Source organism: Rhagoletis zephyria, unplaced genomic scaffold (genome assembly GCF_001687245.7).
Source record: "Rhagoletis zephyria isolate East Lansing unplaced genomic scaffold, Rhagoletis_zephyria_1.1 Rzeph_scaffold_00005, whole genome shotgun sequence".
Taxonomy (NCBI): domain Eukaryota; kingdom Metazoa; phylum Arthropoda; class Insecta; order Diptera; family Tephritidae; genus Rhagoletis; species Rhagoletis zephyria.
In genome coordinates this window covers 776,198-791,471 of record NW_016157089.1, presented here as the reverse complement: position 1 = coordinate 791,471, position 15,274 = coordinate 776,198, and the positions used below count along the sequence as shown (strand labels likewise).

At 36.6% G+C, this 15,274-nt stretch overlaps 1 protein-coding gene across 2 annotated transcripts; it reads left to right on the top strand.

Annotated features, from left to right (window-relative positions):
- Positions 1 to 1,056: 1,056 nt before the first annotated feature.
- On the top strand, positions 1,057 to 13,120 carry LOC108375970 (uncharacterized). 2 transcript variants are annotated; one of them, XM_017632164.1, is made up of 4 exons: positions 1,829 to 2,542; positions 8,161 to 8,295; positions 8,508 to 8,777; positions 9,679 to 13,120. In XM_017632164.1, the coding sequence occupies exons 1-4, from the start codon at positions 1,829 to 1,831 to the stop codon at positions 11,197 to 11,199; spliced, it is 2,640 nt and encodes an 879-aa protein (XP_017487653.1). In that variant the 3' UTR covers positions 11,200 to 13,120. The 2 variants fall into 2 exon arrangements, with proteins under 2 accessions (XP_017487722.1, XP_017487653.1); XM_017632233.1 differs by lacking the exon at positions 8,508 to 8,777 and having other exon boundaries at positions 1,057 to 2,542.
- Positions 13,121 to 15,274: the final 2,154 nt, after the last annotated feature.

Sequence of the window (15,274 nt, the reverse complement as noted above, 5' to 3'; positions counted from 1 at the left end):
CGATCCAAAAAAAAATTGCACACNGAGAAAATTTCTGATGCTGAATGGCAATGCCTCTTGTTCAATATACAAGCCAAGATAGCTTTTCATAAGCCAATATAATTATGTTGGGTAAGTCCTCCATACAAACTAAGCTAATAGCTTAAATTTCTGGACAAATAAAACACAGCTATAGCTAGTATTTATAGTGCTTGTGCTTGTGTGAATGTGTTTTGTACATACATTTCTATTCTTAGACCCCTTTCAGACACGTGAAGTCTTGATTTCAAGTCTGCTCGTGCGTAGGCGGAGGAGGTGGGACGAATGTACTTTTCCCCTCTCTGCTCACCTCCTTCGCCAACGAACCGAAGCAGACTTGAAAGCAAGACTTGACGTTTCTGAAAGGGGTCTTATTTGACGTTAGTTTTGTTGTTGCTATTCTTTCGACAAAAGATTTGTTTTTTTTGCGTTCCTTTACTTTTTCCTGTCCGAAAAGATAAGGAATGAACCTAATATGGCGGAATTAGAGCGAGAAGTTGCCAACCGATAACACCTTGTATTATTGCATCATGATTGAATACACCTTGGCGTCGAGATTTCAACAGATAGAAAATAACTTTTTTCTTTCTTTCCTTCTAAAGCCTATTGTATATATTATGTTAAAGGCATATTATGCATTTTAAATTAGTTTTTATTCTATAATTCTGAAAGATATTTTAATTCTCTATCTTTTTATGTCTCAACTATAGCAAATAGTTGAGTAATAACGAAGATATTGGTCAAAATAAAAAAACTCACGCTTTGCGTGATCTTGTGTCTTTCGTTCATGTGCAAAACTCTTTAAACAGATTCGAGCCAAGGTGGCGCATTCCGCAAATTGCTATTTTGGTGTGGCCGATTTCGATAATTCTCGATTTATTGTATGGGAATGCGCAATCTTATATTCCATCACTCATGGCACTGTTCTACACCTTTGTGCACTCATGGAACAGACCTATAATCATTTTTGACAACTGCTAAAATTTCATTATTTTCGCGTATAAAATAGAATAAACGTTCACTAAAAATTTGGTTATGATCACTTTATTGTCAAAAATCCATTGAAGCTTTATGGATTTAAATAATTCCTCAATGATTTTCACAGCTGCCTCTAGAAAGCAAACTTGGCAGTACTGGCGGGGAGTTTCGTGGTCGGAACGGCAACACTGTTTTTACTTGAGAGAATGAAATTGACTACCATCGGGCTATTGTATTCCAAAGTAATTTAATAGAAATAATTCAATAAAGCATATTAAGGTAGAACCATTAATAGTATGGTTAACTGTACGGCTCATCATTGCTAAATGTTTTAAATATACGTTGCTTTGGCGCAGTGAGAAGGAATCGCAAATCGACACAACGTAAGAAAAAGCAATAGAAAGATAAACCATAGATTGACAGCAGCGACGACTATCAACAGCGCAAGCAGACCAAAAAGAACATAGTGCAAAATAACGAGCTGCAAAGCCCAGTATATAACAACGAGTAGCGAGTTGCCACCGTAGAATCAAGTGCCAATGTGTGTTGCGACCTTCTGGCCTCGGGCTATCTTAAGCCAAATATTGAAGTTTAAAATTTGTGCTTAAAGTATAAAATACCGTGGATTAACAAAACCAAAGGAATAGAAGCTTGCTCAGGACGCTGTCGTAGGCGGCCCCGCAATTACGCGCCTCTGTATTGAGTGTAGAATTGCACTGTCTTGCAACTACACATATATCAAGAAGACGAATTTTACAAGAAAAAGGAGAAAAGAGGACGTTGTAACAGATTTTCACTTCGTTGATGCGGGACAGTAAATGTATCAGCGGAAATGATTTGTAAAAGGGACGTCATCCAATGGTTTAAAGAACTCGAGAGTTACAAAAGGATCGACACTATGTGCACTTTGCTCAACATGTGTCTACCGTTTGAGTTACGGTTCTTAGGGACATGCCTTGAAGAGCTGGGCCGGCGAGATTCGCAAGAGTTGCGCGGCATGGAATTAAGAGTGAATAATCCCCAAGATTTGGCAGCTGATATAGTTGCGTGTCAGAAAGGAGAACCAACTGATAAGAAAATACGGAGGAAAATGGCCCTTTATTTGGCGTTAATACGAGCTTGCAATCGTACCTGTGTGACGGAGATATTTCGTACATTGGATGGTTGGGGAGACCGCGACTTTCAGAGCATGAATGACTCGGATACATTGCAGGAACTTCTATTGGTTTATACCATGGCAGCGAATCATCCGGTTTTCTCATTTGATCAGCAATGCAAATGTACTCAAATATTTGAAAAAATAAAAGAAAACAAGTTGGTTGTGGACTTCCAATCACAGCAAACGCAACAGCAGAATCTTGACCAAACACTTGTTCATACTCAGCATCTGCAGGAGCAGCGTCAGCACTTGCCTCCGTCCCACCAGGAAATTCCGCAACATGTTTTACATGCAATGCATATCCCTGGACAACCACATCCGCAGATACTGACGCCTGTTAACATTATGCCACACATACCAATGACATTTCCACAGGGTCTTCATAAGGTATGTAACGAATGTTTTTTTATATACATACATATTAATTTATCAGTCTAATTTTCGAGTTTTGCGAATTTCGATATTTAAAATTTTTTGTTTTATTTATTTGATTTAGTTTTAAGGACAAGTTAAAAGCTTAATTTATTTATGTTATTTTTTATTTTGCAACTTAATATTTTTATGTGTATCGTAAAAATATATGTACATACGAAGATAGATTTTCTCCAAAGTCTCTGAAAATGTTACTAGTTCACAAAATTCTTAAATTATTTAATTCTTAATGTTTATTGTTAATTAGTTTTGAGTTTATGAAGGATTTTCTTAAGTAAAATTTTGTCGAGCCGTCATTTGTACACAATTTGGCAGCCACTTTGTATGAAATACGACACAATGTGATCAAAATTTCTACCAAATTAGCGACACTTTTTACTCAATATCTCGGAAACTAAAGGAGATAACAAAAAATGGAGATCGCCATTTTTAAGATATTGATTAGTTTAATATGGCTGCATCACTAATTAAATTTTTACTAAATTATCGAAAAAATTGTAGTCAATATCTCGAAAACTAAAGGAGATATCTAGAAACTGATAACACCAATCGAAATGCCTTATTTCAAAATATATAACTGCATCTAGATCTAAAAATCGTCAAAATGGCGCTTACGACAATCTTTTACCCAGGCGACGATGTGTATACACCAAAAGCTTATATAGATTTAATTTCAACAAAATGCAAGCTAATTCATCTCCAATTTTAACAGACGATTTCACGGAGTCTAAATATTAATTGTAGAGGATTATTTTTGAATCCATAACCTGAAACACCAAATAATCGATTATAATGAGTCCATAAGTACTTTTTTGAGTCATTAAAAAAAATTATGATACGATTAGAAGAAAATTCAAAACGGATTTTAATTAGCATGATTTGGCTGACCAGTATAGCATGGATACGAAGATCAAATAGGTATTTTGGGAAAAGATTTTTTCTCGACATCATCCATCCCCCACGCGGGAAACACACTTAATTCAGCGGTAACAAATTTCGAGGTTACTAGTGTGGTCATACCGGGTGTAAATAGATAGACAGGTATTAACCCTGCTGCGATAACGTTATTTTTTGGACGTGTACAAATTACAATGGTTTACAATAGTCCTTTAAGGATGTCAATGAAAACACTTTTTCAAACTTTTTGTTTTTACTTAAATCATTTATTTAGATAATGATCTCTTATTTTCAATATTTTTTATAAAGATAATTATTGCTTATTTAATAAACAAAAATCAAGTTTAGTTTTGCGATTTTGAGAAGGGGAGAAAAAAACTTAAAAAGCGTACGTCTGCATCACGATCCTTTAAGGGCCAGTTTTTCAGTGAAAGTTTAAACTTAGATTGAGTAAACTGAGTTTAAATTGAACAGCTAGCTGACATTTGATTGGCTGATCTTAGTTTAAACCACGGCCGTGCACTGAAAAACTGGTCCTTAGAGTCTGTTGTTGTTGTTGTAGCAGCAAACAAGTTCCCCAAAGGGTTTTTGGGGAGTGTTGCTGGAGTGACAGTCCTTGCCCAGATATAAATCTGGGTCGTTCCGGTTACGTAGACCCGACTGTCGCGGGTCCTTAATGTCCTTATTCATCGGTTGGGTGCTTTGATGTTTGGTTAGTTAAAAGTTTGCTAGTGAGAAAATTCGAAGATACCATCGTTAACAGACATCGTAACAGTTAAGGCCTGGATACTGTGAATACTGCAGACCAGTTAACTCGCATACATACACCTGCGTTCAACTAATTAGAAACGAAATTCCAAATGATATTGTTTGCAAACTATGTTTATTTTTTTATTTTTAATAATTTTCATTTAAAATATAATTTAATCTGTAACGGAAACCACAATAATAAAAGTTTAAAAGCTTGCAAAAATACAAATTTATCAAACTTCAAAAAATTGTCATTAAAATTTACAAATTTTTAATCAGAATATTAAAAATTTTTCAGGTATGCACGAAACGAAAAACCATAAGAAAGGGTCTCAAGTCTTTAAAAATTACCGTTGATTTAAAAATTTTTTTTTTTTTTGTGCAGGGTGTTGCGATTTTCTTCCATATAACACATGAACAACATTTCTTATATATGTAACAAAAATCCGCAACACCTTGCACAAAAAAAATTCTAAAAAATCAACGGTTACTTTTAACGACTTGAGACATGCACTTTCTTAGACTACAATTGAATGGGCTATAGAACTGCATACCCGAAAATTTTCTAAATATTCTGATTAAAAATTTGAAAATTTTGATGACAATTTTTGAAGCTTGACTAATTTTTTTTTCAGTTTTTGAAGCTTTGAAACTTTTATTATTATGGTTCCTGTTACAGATTGAATTATGTTTTAAATGAAAATTATTAAAAATAAAAAATAAACATAATTTGCAAACAATATCATTCTGAATTTCATTTCTAATTGGTTGAACGCAGTTATATGTATGTAAAAGACCCGCGAGAAAAGGATCGACACTCACCACCTATTTGTCGACTTTAAAGCCGCTTTTGACAGCACTAAAAGGAGTTGCCTTTACGNCTGCGATGGAAAGATCAGGTGGAGAAGGACTTGGCTTCACTTGGCGTTTCCAATTGGCGTCAGTTGGCACAGAGGAGAAACGACTGGCGTGCTTTGCTGAACTCGGCCAAAATCGCTTAGGCGGTTACAGCGCCAAAAAAGAAGAAGAAGAAGAAGTTATATGTATGTATATCCAGACTCGACCCCGACATACCAAATACATGTACATCTGTTCGGCCTGTGAATGCTCGCCCTACAAAAGCAACCATCTATCCACTCAAAACCCATTTGGTCCGATCACATTGAAACATCACTTTTCCTAAGCCTAATTTTAGCTAAGGTTGGCGACAAAGATTGATATACCAGCCGATATTGGTAGTGGTTAGTAGTGCCGCCACTACAACAACACAAATATTTCGATTTCGCAGCGACCCCAGCGTGGGCCTGTCATATGGCTCATTGTGGGGGATTTTTTATTTGGACCTTCATCCCCATAATACGTATTGAGTCCAACTAACGCAAGAACTCAAAGCCGGATGACCATGGATTGTGCTTCGGCACATAAAAATCAGGCATATATGAACCAAATTTGAAAACACAAGAATATATCTGTGTTCGTATGGAAAATTAGCTTATGTCGTAAGGCTAGCTTTAGTATAATGCGGCATTCCCTTCATTCTTTAAACGACAAGGAATTTTTTGATGAGACTAAATAAGAATAATGACTTGCTAGTATCGGAACTATTTCTTGCACGTTTATTTGCCAAAAGTTGTTCAACGGCTTAGCGCCAGTGAGTCATTCGTAATCGTATGCTGCGAATGTCGATTTATACTAAAGCCAGCCTTTCGGCATAAGCCATTTTTCCATATGAGCACAGATATACACATATGTGTACATATGTAATACGTGGGAAGAATCTCACATAGAAAGTGTGTTTGAGTAAAAACTTAAACTTATAGTTAAATGGCCTTATGCATAATAAAATTATAGTTTATAAAACTAAAACTTCGCTATTAAAATTTCCATTCGTACTGTCATCAGGTTACTTTAAGAATGGAAGTTTGAAGCAATTCTCATTCGTACTGTCATCAGGTATGTAACTTGAGAATGGAAAAGCGAGGTAAAAAACAAAGTAGCTTTATAAAAGGTTTATAAATTGAAAAATGTATGAAAATTTATAAAGCTCTTTAAACCTACTTTAATTTTTATGAATAAGGCCAAAAGAGTTTAAATGCGATAAACAGAAGATATTGCTAGGGCCAAAGAAATATGAAAAACGAAAGTATTGCTTTCTTTTATATCGGACACATTGGCCCTTATTATGAGTTGCATTCGATTTTCGATCTTCGCTGGTTATCGAAGTTCGAAGATCGAAAGTGAAATTCGTATTATGAGCTATGCAACCGTATCGAAATTTTCGTTGAGTATCGAATTTTCTGTCGAACAGAATTTTGCTTTCGATGGGGTAGCGAAGTGTTAGAAAATTGTGAAAAATGTATGATTTTGCATTTGTTTTCTTACTTTTTGGCGGGTAGACACTAATTTTAAACAATTTTTTATCAATTTCATGCAGTTTTAACGTCGTGAATACAAAACACAAGCTCGAAAGACTGCTTTACTTGTGAAGGAAAATCCCAGTACTCAGTTGGCACGATTTCTGAGAACAAATCATAGAGCTGTGGATAGTTTTAAAATATTTTAAATAGATTTGGCTCACAAACGCCTCTTAAGACAGTCGGAAGTTTTTAGTAAATCTGTAGACAAATTTCTTAAATATATTTTATGTCAAAATATATTGTAAAGACTACAATTAAACTCTCTTTAAACATTTACTACTCCTGGTCAGTTCACTAAACTCTCATCCTCTGACGAATCGTTGAACCCCAGAACTTCGTTGTACTAATTTTTACCACGTTTTTATAAACTTGCCATAATACCAAATCAAAATTCGTTCGATCAGCACTATCGACCACAGTCGAAGATCGAATGTAACTCATTATAGGGGCCATTAGCTTAATTTTGTTTTTACGCCTACCTTGCTAACTTTATTTTGTCACGTAATTTTTTTTCTTCCGACGATAGGGAGAGTTTTAAGTCTTGAGACTTCAAAAGCTGGCTTGAATATGTATTAAGTAGCTATTACATATAGTGGTGGTAGAAACAATAGACTCGCCTTACTTTGAAGAGTTTTTTTTGGCTATATTCCTTTGGTTTATTTTATTTTTAATATTTTTTTATAAAAGCCTGGCTAGTTTTGCCACAAACATCATAAAAATCCCCTTTTAAAACTTTGTATAAATATTCGACAAATTTTTACCGCATTCTCAAACTTTTTATTCAGAATTTTTAGAAAAGTTGTTGGTATCGGTTTTGTAGCCCATTCAATTTTAGTACAATAAAGTGTAAGTGTCAAGTGGCTAGAATATACCGTTGATTTTTGAATTTTTTTTTTGTTTACGATGCTAGGCATATAAACAAATTTTATAGCACACTTTGTATGGGAAAAATGCGTGACCCCGTCAGCAAAAAAAAATTCTTAAAAATCAACGGTATTTTGTAGCCATTTGAAACTTCCAATTTAGTATACTAAAATTGAATGGCTATAAAAGCGCATACCAAAAAATTTTCTAAAAAAAATATTAAACATAAAATAATCTAAAGAAATATAGCCAAGACTCTTCAAAGTACGAAGAGTCTATTATTTCTGCCGCCAGTGTCGATGTGGCAACCTTGCACTGTTTTGAAAACTCTGTCAAACTCAAGAACTTCCAAAAGTCATTGCAGAATTTCCAAAAGTCATTGCATAGTTGTTGTAGCGGTTATCAAGCCCCGCTGGGGTCGGTTCATCCGTTTCAGCTAAGGGGAGGCCCAGGAAATGTGCCACTTCCACAGGGTATGTCCATAAGGACAGGGGCGTCAGCTGCATAGTAGAGCGCATTGGTGTTTTTTCGAATAGGCGGACGGCGTTTGCTTTGTCACGTCTAACCTTTATATGTTGTAAATCATTGAAGTACTTATTTGTTATATAAATATCTTTCATGTTACCTATTATTTTAATATTTCAGATAATCCAGGCTGACGGAACAATGCAACATCCTGTTCCCGTAGATCCGCATATGATTTCTTTGAATGTCATTCCAACTGAGTCGAATCCAATTTTTCAACCAACATGGCCACGGATGTATCCCCAAGCTATAGAGGTAAATTTTGCATACTTTCATGTTGAATCAAATTTTATTACGGACATTCATTCATTTGCATGTACATAATAAATGCATATGTATGCATCAAGGATACAATAAAGCAGCTATTTGTTTTTTTTTGTTGATATTCTGCCCCTTTGTTTTCTATTCCATCAAGTCTAAATAAGAATATAATTATTCTTACATTGAATATTATTTGAAAATTTTAGCATCCCCCGCAATCAGCATCGCCAATGCTTAGCCAACAATCTTCTCCTTCAAGTAGCCGAGCAACAAGCCCCAATCGAAATTCAAGTAACAATATGATGCAAGCTGGAATGCAGTTACAATCAAGAAATTTGCCACAAAGGATGAGTGCCTCCTTGAAGAATGTTAGACGTCCATCGGCTGAAACTACACCGCCACCAATGGGACAACAGCAGCTTCAGCAAATGATTCATGACATTAATATGACATCGAATGTAAAAAATATAGATGATGTAAGTGTTAATTATAGACACTCACAATTGACTTATGTACTTACATATATACAAGTGTGGGCCACAAATCCGCTTTTTTAGAATTTTGATTGGTAATAGAAGAAATATGGTTCATTATGCTCTAAAAAAAATCTGTGTGAAAGATGAAAATTTTTGGTCAATATCTTAGGCTCACCCAAGTCCATCAAAGTTCAATGTGCTCAAAATATAAAAATTAATAAATAAATTAATCAAGACAATTTTTTACTAAAATTTCAATTATCTTCGAAAGTATTAGTCCTACATAATTTAGTATATGGACCATTTTTGTAAAGAATCGAAATAATCTAGGAACAATTTTTTTTACCACTTACAACTTTGATGGACTTAGGCAAGCCTAAGATATTGACCAAAAATTTGAATCTTGCACATATATTTTTTTTAAAACATAATGAACCATATTTTTGCTATTCCCAATCAAAATTCTAAAAAAGGCGGCTTTTCAAACCATGCCAATATATACATAGTATATCCTTTTGTAATTCACTCATCAAAACCATTTATTCAATAAGTACATACATACGTTTTACCAATAACTTTCGGTTTCTCCGTAAAATTTTCGTTACCGAAGGTTTTTGTTTCTAGTTATAACAGTCAAGGAATCCCTACGTTGGTTTAAATACCACACATAATAAAAAAGCGAAATCTTCTTGCAAACTTTTGTCCAGGCTTCTTTTCTCAAATATATTTCTGAAAATTGAGCCTCCCTTTAACTCCGGGCTCTTAATGTAGCATTTGATCTGTGTTTTGGCAAATCGTGTTCATTATATTTTATTACCAACTATCTGGCTTTGGCTGTAACCAAATTTGTATTTAATATAAAGAAAAGTATAACGAATAACCTTCTTCTCTTCTTTTGCAGGGTGTGGTCAGTAACGATGGCACGGGAAATCCCCTACAGACCTTAATTCGAAATGGCTATCCACGTAGGCATAAGGCGGCAAATTATACGCCTCTAATACACCAGCAACAACAACAACTATCCGTTAACCCACACTTCCAACCGGTTACAAACTTTTCGGCTTTGGCTTATTCAATGCAAAATATGTCAATGTCAGATGGAACTGGCAGTGGACTGGATACCACATTGATTCCAGGATCAATGAACTCGAATAAAAGCGCTGGCAGTGATACGGGTAGTTCTAATGGTTCATGTGGCGACGTTTCACCACCGGAAACGCCAACGCTATCGAGTTCTTCGAATATGCCGGGCTTGCGACTCGGCGCTGAGAATCAGCTACAGAAACATCAACAGCTGAGTTATAACAAGCAGGCGGGGAGTACAAGGCTAAATGGTCGATCCGACAAATTAATTTCGGCGAATGTGGTGGTTAATACTGTTAGTACGGCTGCGAGTGGAATGTATACATCACCAATTCTGAATACACATCCGGCTCTGTCGCAACAGTCACAGCCAATTTATGGTACTGAAATAATTTTGGCGCCTGGAGGTAATGCCGGTGGCATTGGGTTAATGCAAACATCATTGGCCAATAATAACAATAGTGGTATTGGGAATAATATTGCAGTCGTGAACACGACTTCAAATATAGGTTCCAGTAATAACAATTTAGCGACTAATCCTGTGTTAATGAGTTCACCTTCGGCGGGTGTGGCCGGAGGTGGCATTATTACTAATATAGCACCGAACCCTATTATCCTGCCATCACCGCATCAACAGCAATATAACACCACCTACCCATATCATGCAGCGGCAACTGCACAACATCAACGGTTGATGAGCCATACTGGCGGTCCGGCACCACCTCCACTTCGTCTGATGCCTAATGAGCACATTTACTCTTACTACCCTTTACCGGGTGGCGCACCACCGGGTGCACCACCAGTTACATTGCGCCCCACAAATTCCGTGCCACCTAATACGAACGTCACATCGGGTGTAACGGGGATACTGCAGGTGCAACAGCCAACTGCGCAGGCGCTACAAACTAATCCAGCTGTTGTGCCCAGCCCAACGATACTGGCTGGAACGCCGTACAGTACGCAGGCAGTACCCATTGTTAATAGCAAACACTTGTCTTGTTACAATTGTGGATCGCAAAGTCATAGCGGGCCTGACTGTCAGGAAGCATCCATGGAAGATGTTACCCGCAGCGCCATTTACAAATTGGATTATTCCGGCTCATCAAATGCATCGCCAACTGTTTCAACTGGTGCGAATAGTGTGGCTGTCGGAAGCGGGGTTGGTGGTGGCGTTGTTATAACAGACTCTTTGCAAATTCAGCATCACCCGCAACAACAACAGCATCATCAAAAGCAACACACAGGTGAGGTTACTGGTACCAGTTTAGTTGGATCACAATCCAGTGCGACCACTCTACATTCGTCCACGCCCGCCGTCAGTGCAGTCAATACAAAGTGAGCCTAGCAAGAATTTTCGAGTGCGGTGTTTGAAAACTGAAAAAATTAAAGAAAATAATTCTCAGTATGAATGTCTGTATGCGTTACGCAAGCTTAACTATTCCCACACTAAGTTCGTTGGTTGGTTAAGTGATATGGCAGGCGGGTAGGAAGACAAACTGAAAATATATGTATAGTGTAATAATAGTTGAGGCTTGCCAGCTCTTGGCTGAGCTTGCGATATAGAGATTTATACAGTTATGATTGGCGGAAATCAAATTTCACGCTTCTCTTAGCGAATAAGATTTAAAATTAGTGAAACTTTTTAATAACAAATGATTAATATATACATATTTGAATGTTGAATAAGACTTAATTACAAGTAAAAAAAACATCCGAAGCCCAGATGGACAATGTAAAATGTTTGCTCTCCAAATCTAGTACAGATCTAGAAGTGCGAACGAAATGTAGTAGAATACTCGGCTATAAATAAGTCCGTGTAAATGAAACTACAGGACTTTATTACGGAAAAAGAGTATGCATTATTTCTAACAGACTTTATTACATGCCAAGTAATATTTATTCTCTAAATGTTTTTTATCCCGATTAATTTCAGAAACAAGCATTTTATTTTGAAATGCAAACATTAAGCTGGCCCTATGTTTATTTATTTTATCGTCAGTCGATATCAAATTAGCAATGAGCATGTGTTTCTACAACTTGCCATTTTTTAAACTAAGTTCTAATATTCTGTCTTACACCAAGAATAATTTATACTTTCGGTTTACCTATCATTTACCTATCGGGTTATTTTGGGCAGCATGTGACAAAATGAAATATGTATTTATATATGTAATTATTATAAGTTTGTAGCGTTTGTATGCATTTGTGCATGTCCGTGAAATGACTACATATATGTAATGGACTACTGCGTTCGCATTACTATAACTGTACATGAAATGTTGACAGTTCACATACAATCGCGCTATTTCGCAAATCGTATGTTTGTACTCTGTGCCATGCATCGAGCAATCCTTCGGCGATGAAAATCACATCTCTCTCGGATGTAATTCGGATAAATTTGAATCAAATTAGGAATTAATAATTTGTGTTTTACCGTAGTCACATTCTTCTATGTAGTATATATAAATGTATATTTAAGTAAAAAATAATTATTGTTAACTGAAGGATATGAAAGGAAAATAAGAAGTAGAGTATGCAAGAAGTTAGGTGCGGAAGAGAATTACAACCCATTTATATTAAAAATACGCGTATATGAGTATATATCTAATCAAATACATTATTACTTATGGATATTTCTAAATATGTACACATGCCGAATAATAGAGATATCTATATACATACATACATACATACATACATATATGAATAATCGTAGAAAATGGTACAGCGGAAATACTAGAACTGAATTTGAGCGAAAAAATGAAAAGGACAGCAAGCGATTGTTAGCGCATGTGTATGTGCGAGCTGAGGTAACAAGTTCAAAAGGAGTTCAATTCATTTTTTGTTATAACTGTTGCCATAATGACGCAGTCATTGATGAGCATCCGGTAAGGTCAACAATGATCATTTGCATTTGCATCTACATACAAGTATATATACTCATATTCACATTCGCACAGGCTTAGCAGTCGGAGGATAAATATTATTACATACAAATGCGAGTAATCTGTTCATGTAAATCACTCTACTGCTTAAACTTAAGGTGAACAAAGCTAAATTATTATTATTCTTGACTACTTCTTTTAACAAATGCTATTATTTCCTATTTTCGAAATTTTAAGCCGTCTACTTTAAATTCATAAAAATTACTTGGTTAATTAATTTAAATATTAAATTGTATGTACATAATATATAAGATTAAATATAATGGACATTGAACTAAACATGTATTATGTTTTATTGAAATAAATTGTTTCTTAAACCCCTGTAAAAAGTAAAGTTTTTTGTTTTGCTTTTTAATTAGCAAAAACAAGCGCAAGTTTTTCAGAAAGCCTTCTCTGATCGAAATAAGGAAGCAATTTAAGGTTTGAGTACAACTTTTTACAATGGATTAAATCTTAACATAATATGCCCCTATTTTGACTGATGGTAATCTTTCCAATTGCTTACAGAGCCGAACGTCGTAGCTGTTGGCAAGAGTTATCCTTCGCTTGACCTCCAGGCGGATATTGGTAGTATCAATACTGGATCCTAGATAGACAAAGTCCTTCACTACTTCAAAGTTATAACTGCCAACAGTGACGTGCATTTCGTCCCGTTTCTGCCTTAACCTCGTATCTGCAATAGAGGTATTTTAGACAGTGTAAGTAAAAATGCTTAATTTCTTCCCTTAGGATACAACAAATGAATTTTTTACTTAATATTTCTGGTTCCACTAACAGTAGTGAGCACCCTCATTAAGCCTTTGTTCTATTTTGAAATAGTGTGACGCTTAAACAGCTGTTATAAGTGGTAATATTAGTTTTCCCAAAAATTGTAGATACGTGGTTAAGGCAGAAACGGGACGATATGTCGCAAGTCAAGAAGACGTTTGTTTGTGATTACACGTTTCGAATCGAATCGAATAAAATGACAGTGGCTTTCTCCATAATACAATTTCAATTGCCGAGGCGCACTGGCTATCGAATGCTGTGATCTCAAAATCAAATTTCCATTCGAGTTACATATGTAAGTTCGATATCAAATGCCGTGATTCGAGTCCATGATTTGACGAACTGCGAAAATCTGGCCAGTCGTGAAGGTTTGAGTTATTCGCACAGAATCGATAAGACCTTGCATACCATGTTAAGAAGGCTTATCCTGCGCAAATAGGCCCAAACAGCAGGATCTCCTTCTAATAGATTGGGCAAAGTGCGCTGAGATTTCAATCTTCGGCAGGTGGTACATCGCCCTATCCATCGTTTTTTTTTTAAGACGTCTCTATTTTCCACGGTATCGTTCAGTTGTCTCTCGCGTCGCCATTGGATGCAGGACGGCTTGGTTTGCTGCGTATTTCTCCATCGAACCGGCACGGCACTCTTCGTCATACCATTTGTTTCGGGGTGGGTAGAGGTAACCAACCACCTCTTCTGCAACGGTGCGAACTGATTGGGAGATGGAGTCCCACTTCTAATTTTTCGTCTATCACAACGTCATCAATTTTGTTTTTCGTTATTTAATCGGGGGACGCCCAAGTGCCTTTGTGGATGTTTCGATGATGGACCAAATATTCCTAAGACGACTTTAACATCGTGGCATGGGCAGTGCTCGTACGCTTCTCTCAAGATCCCATAGAAACGCGATTCTGGTCGAGTCCAAAAAAGCACACCAATCATTTATTTTTGTGTCAACAATTGGAAATGCCAAGTGAACCCAAGTCCTCCATCTGGTCTTTCTATCGCCGCCATGCCAATGGCCAATGCCCATCCACTACATGGCCAAGCCAACGGAGCCGTATATTAATCCGCCGAACTACATATGTCAATCGTTCATATTTGTTCAGCAAAGTAACTGCTATTCGTACCTAGGCATAGTCGTCGGGAGTTCGACTGCACCATCATCGTCAGACGACATCTTTTTTTCCTTTGTGATATTTCTCTTCGTACCACTTGCGTTTTCGGGCTCACTGAAATCCGACTACTTCTCCGGCGGTACGACGTAATGAGTGAGAATTGTAGTTCCACCTCGCATATGTCGGTTTGTTGAAGACTGCTCCCTGAGAGAAGATGCGATTGCGGCTTTTCGACGTTAAGATTCCCTTGCATTATTGGACGCACATTTTTTGCTGCACAGAAGCATGTGCGTATCTTATGTGCTGATCCGAGTCGATGTTTGTCCCTCGGGGTGAACGTACGTTTAAAACGGTGGAAGCGTACCTTCCGTCTATCACAACATGATCGATTTGTTTACTCATTTTTTCATCTGTAAACAGCCACGTAAGTATGTAGCTTCGTTAATATTTTCATACTGGAACTTAGTACAGTCACAATTAGGTCGCTCCCGAACACGCGTTCGGTTGCTACCTGGAGGACACTTGGTGTAAACACCTTTTTTGACCACTCCCTGGTGAATGACTATTAAAAACTTTCCACACA

Excerpts from the sequence above, each read along its gene's own strand:
- LOC108375970 (XM_017632164.1), top strand. The coding sequence starts at position 1,829 with ATGATTTGTAAAAGGGACGTCATCCAATGGTTTAAAGAACTCGAGAGT. Across the intron at positions 2,543-8,160 it reads TTCCACAGGGTCTTCATAAG|ATAATCCAGGCTGACGGAAC; the intron begins GTATGTAACGAA and ends TTAATATTTCAG. Across the intron at positions 8,778-9,678 it reads ATGTAAAAAATATAGATGAT|GGTGTGGTCAGTAACGATGG; the intron begins GTAAGTGTTAAT and ends CTTCTTTTGCAG.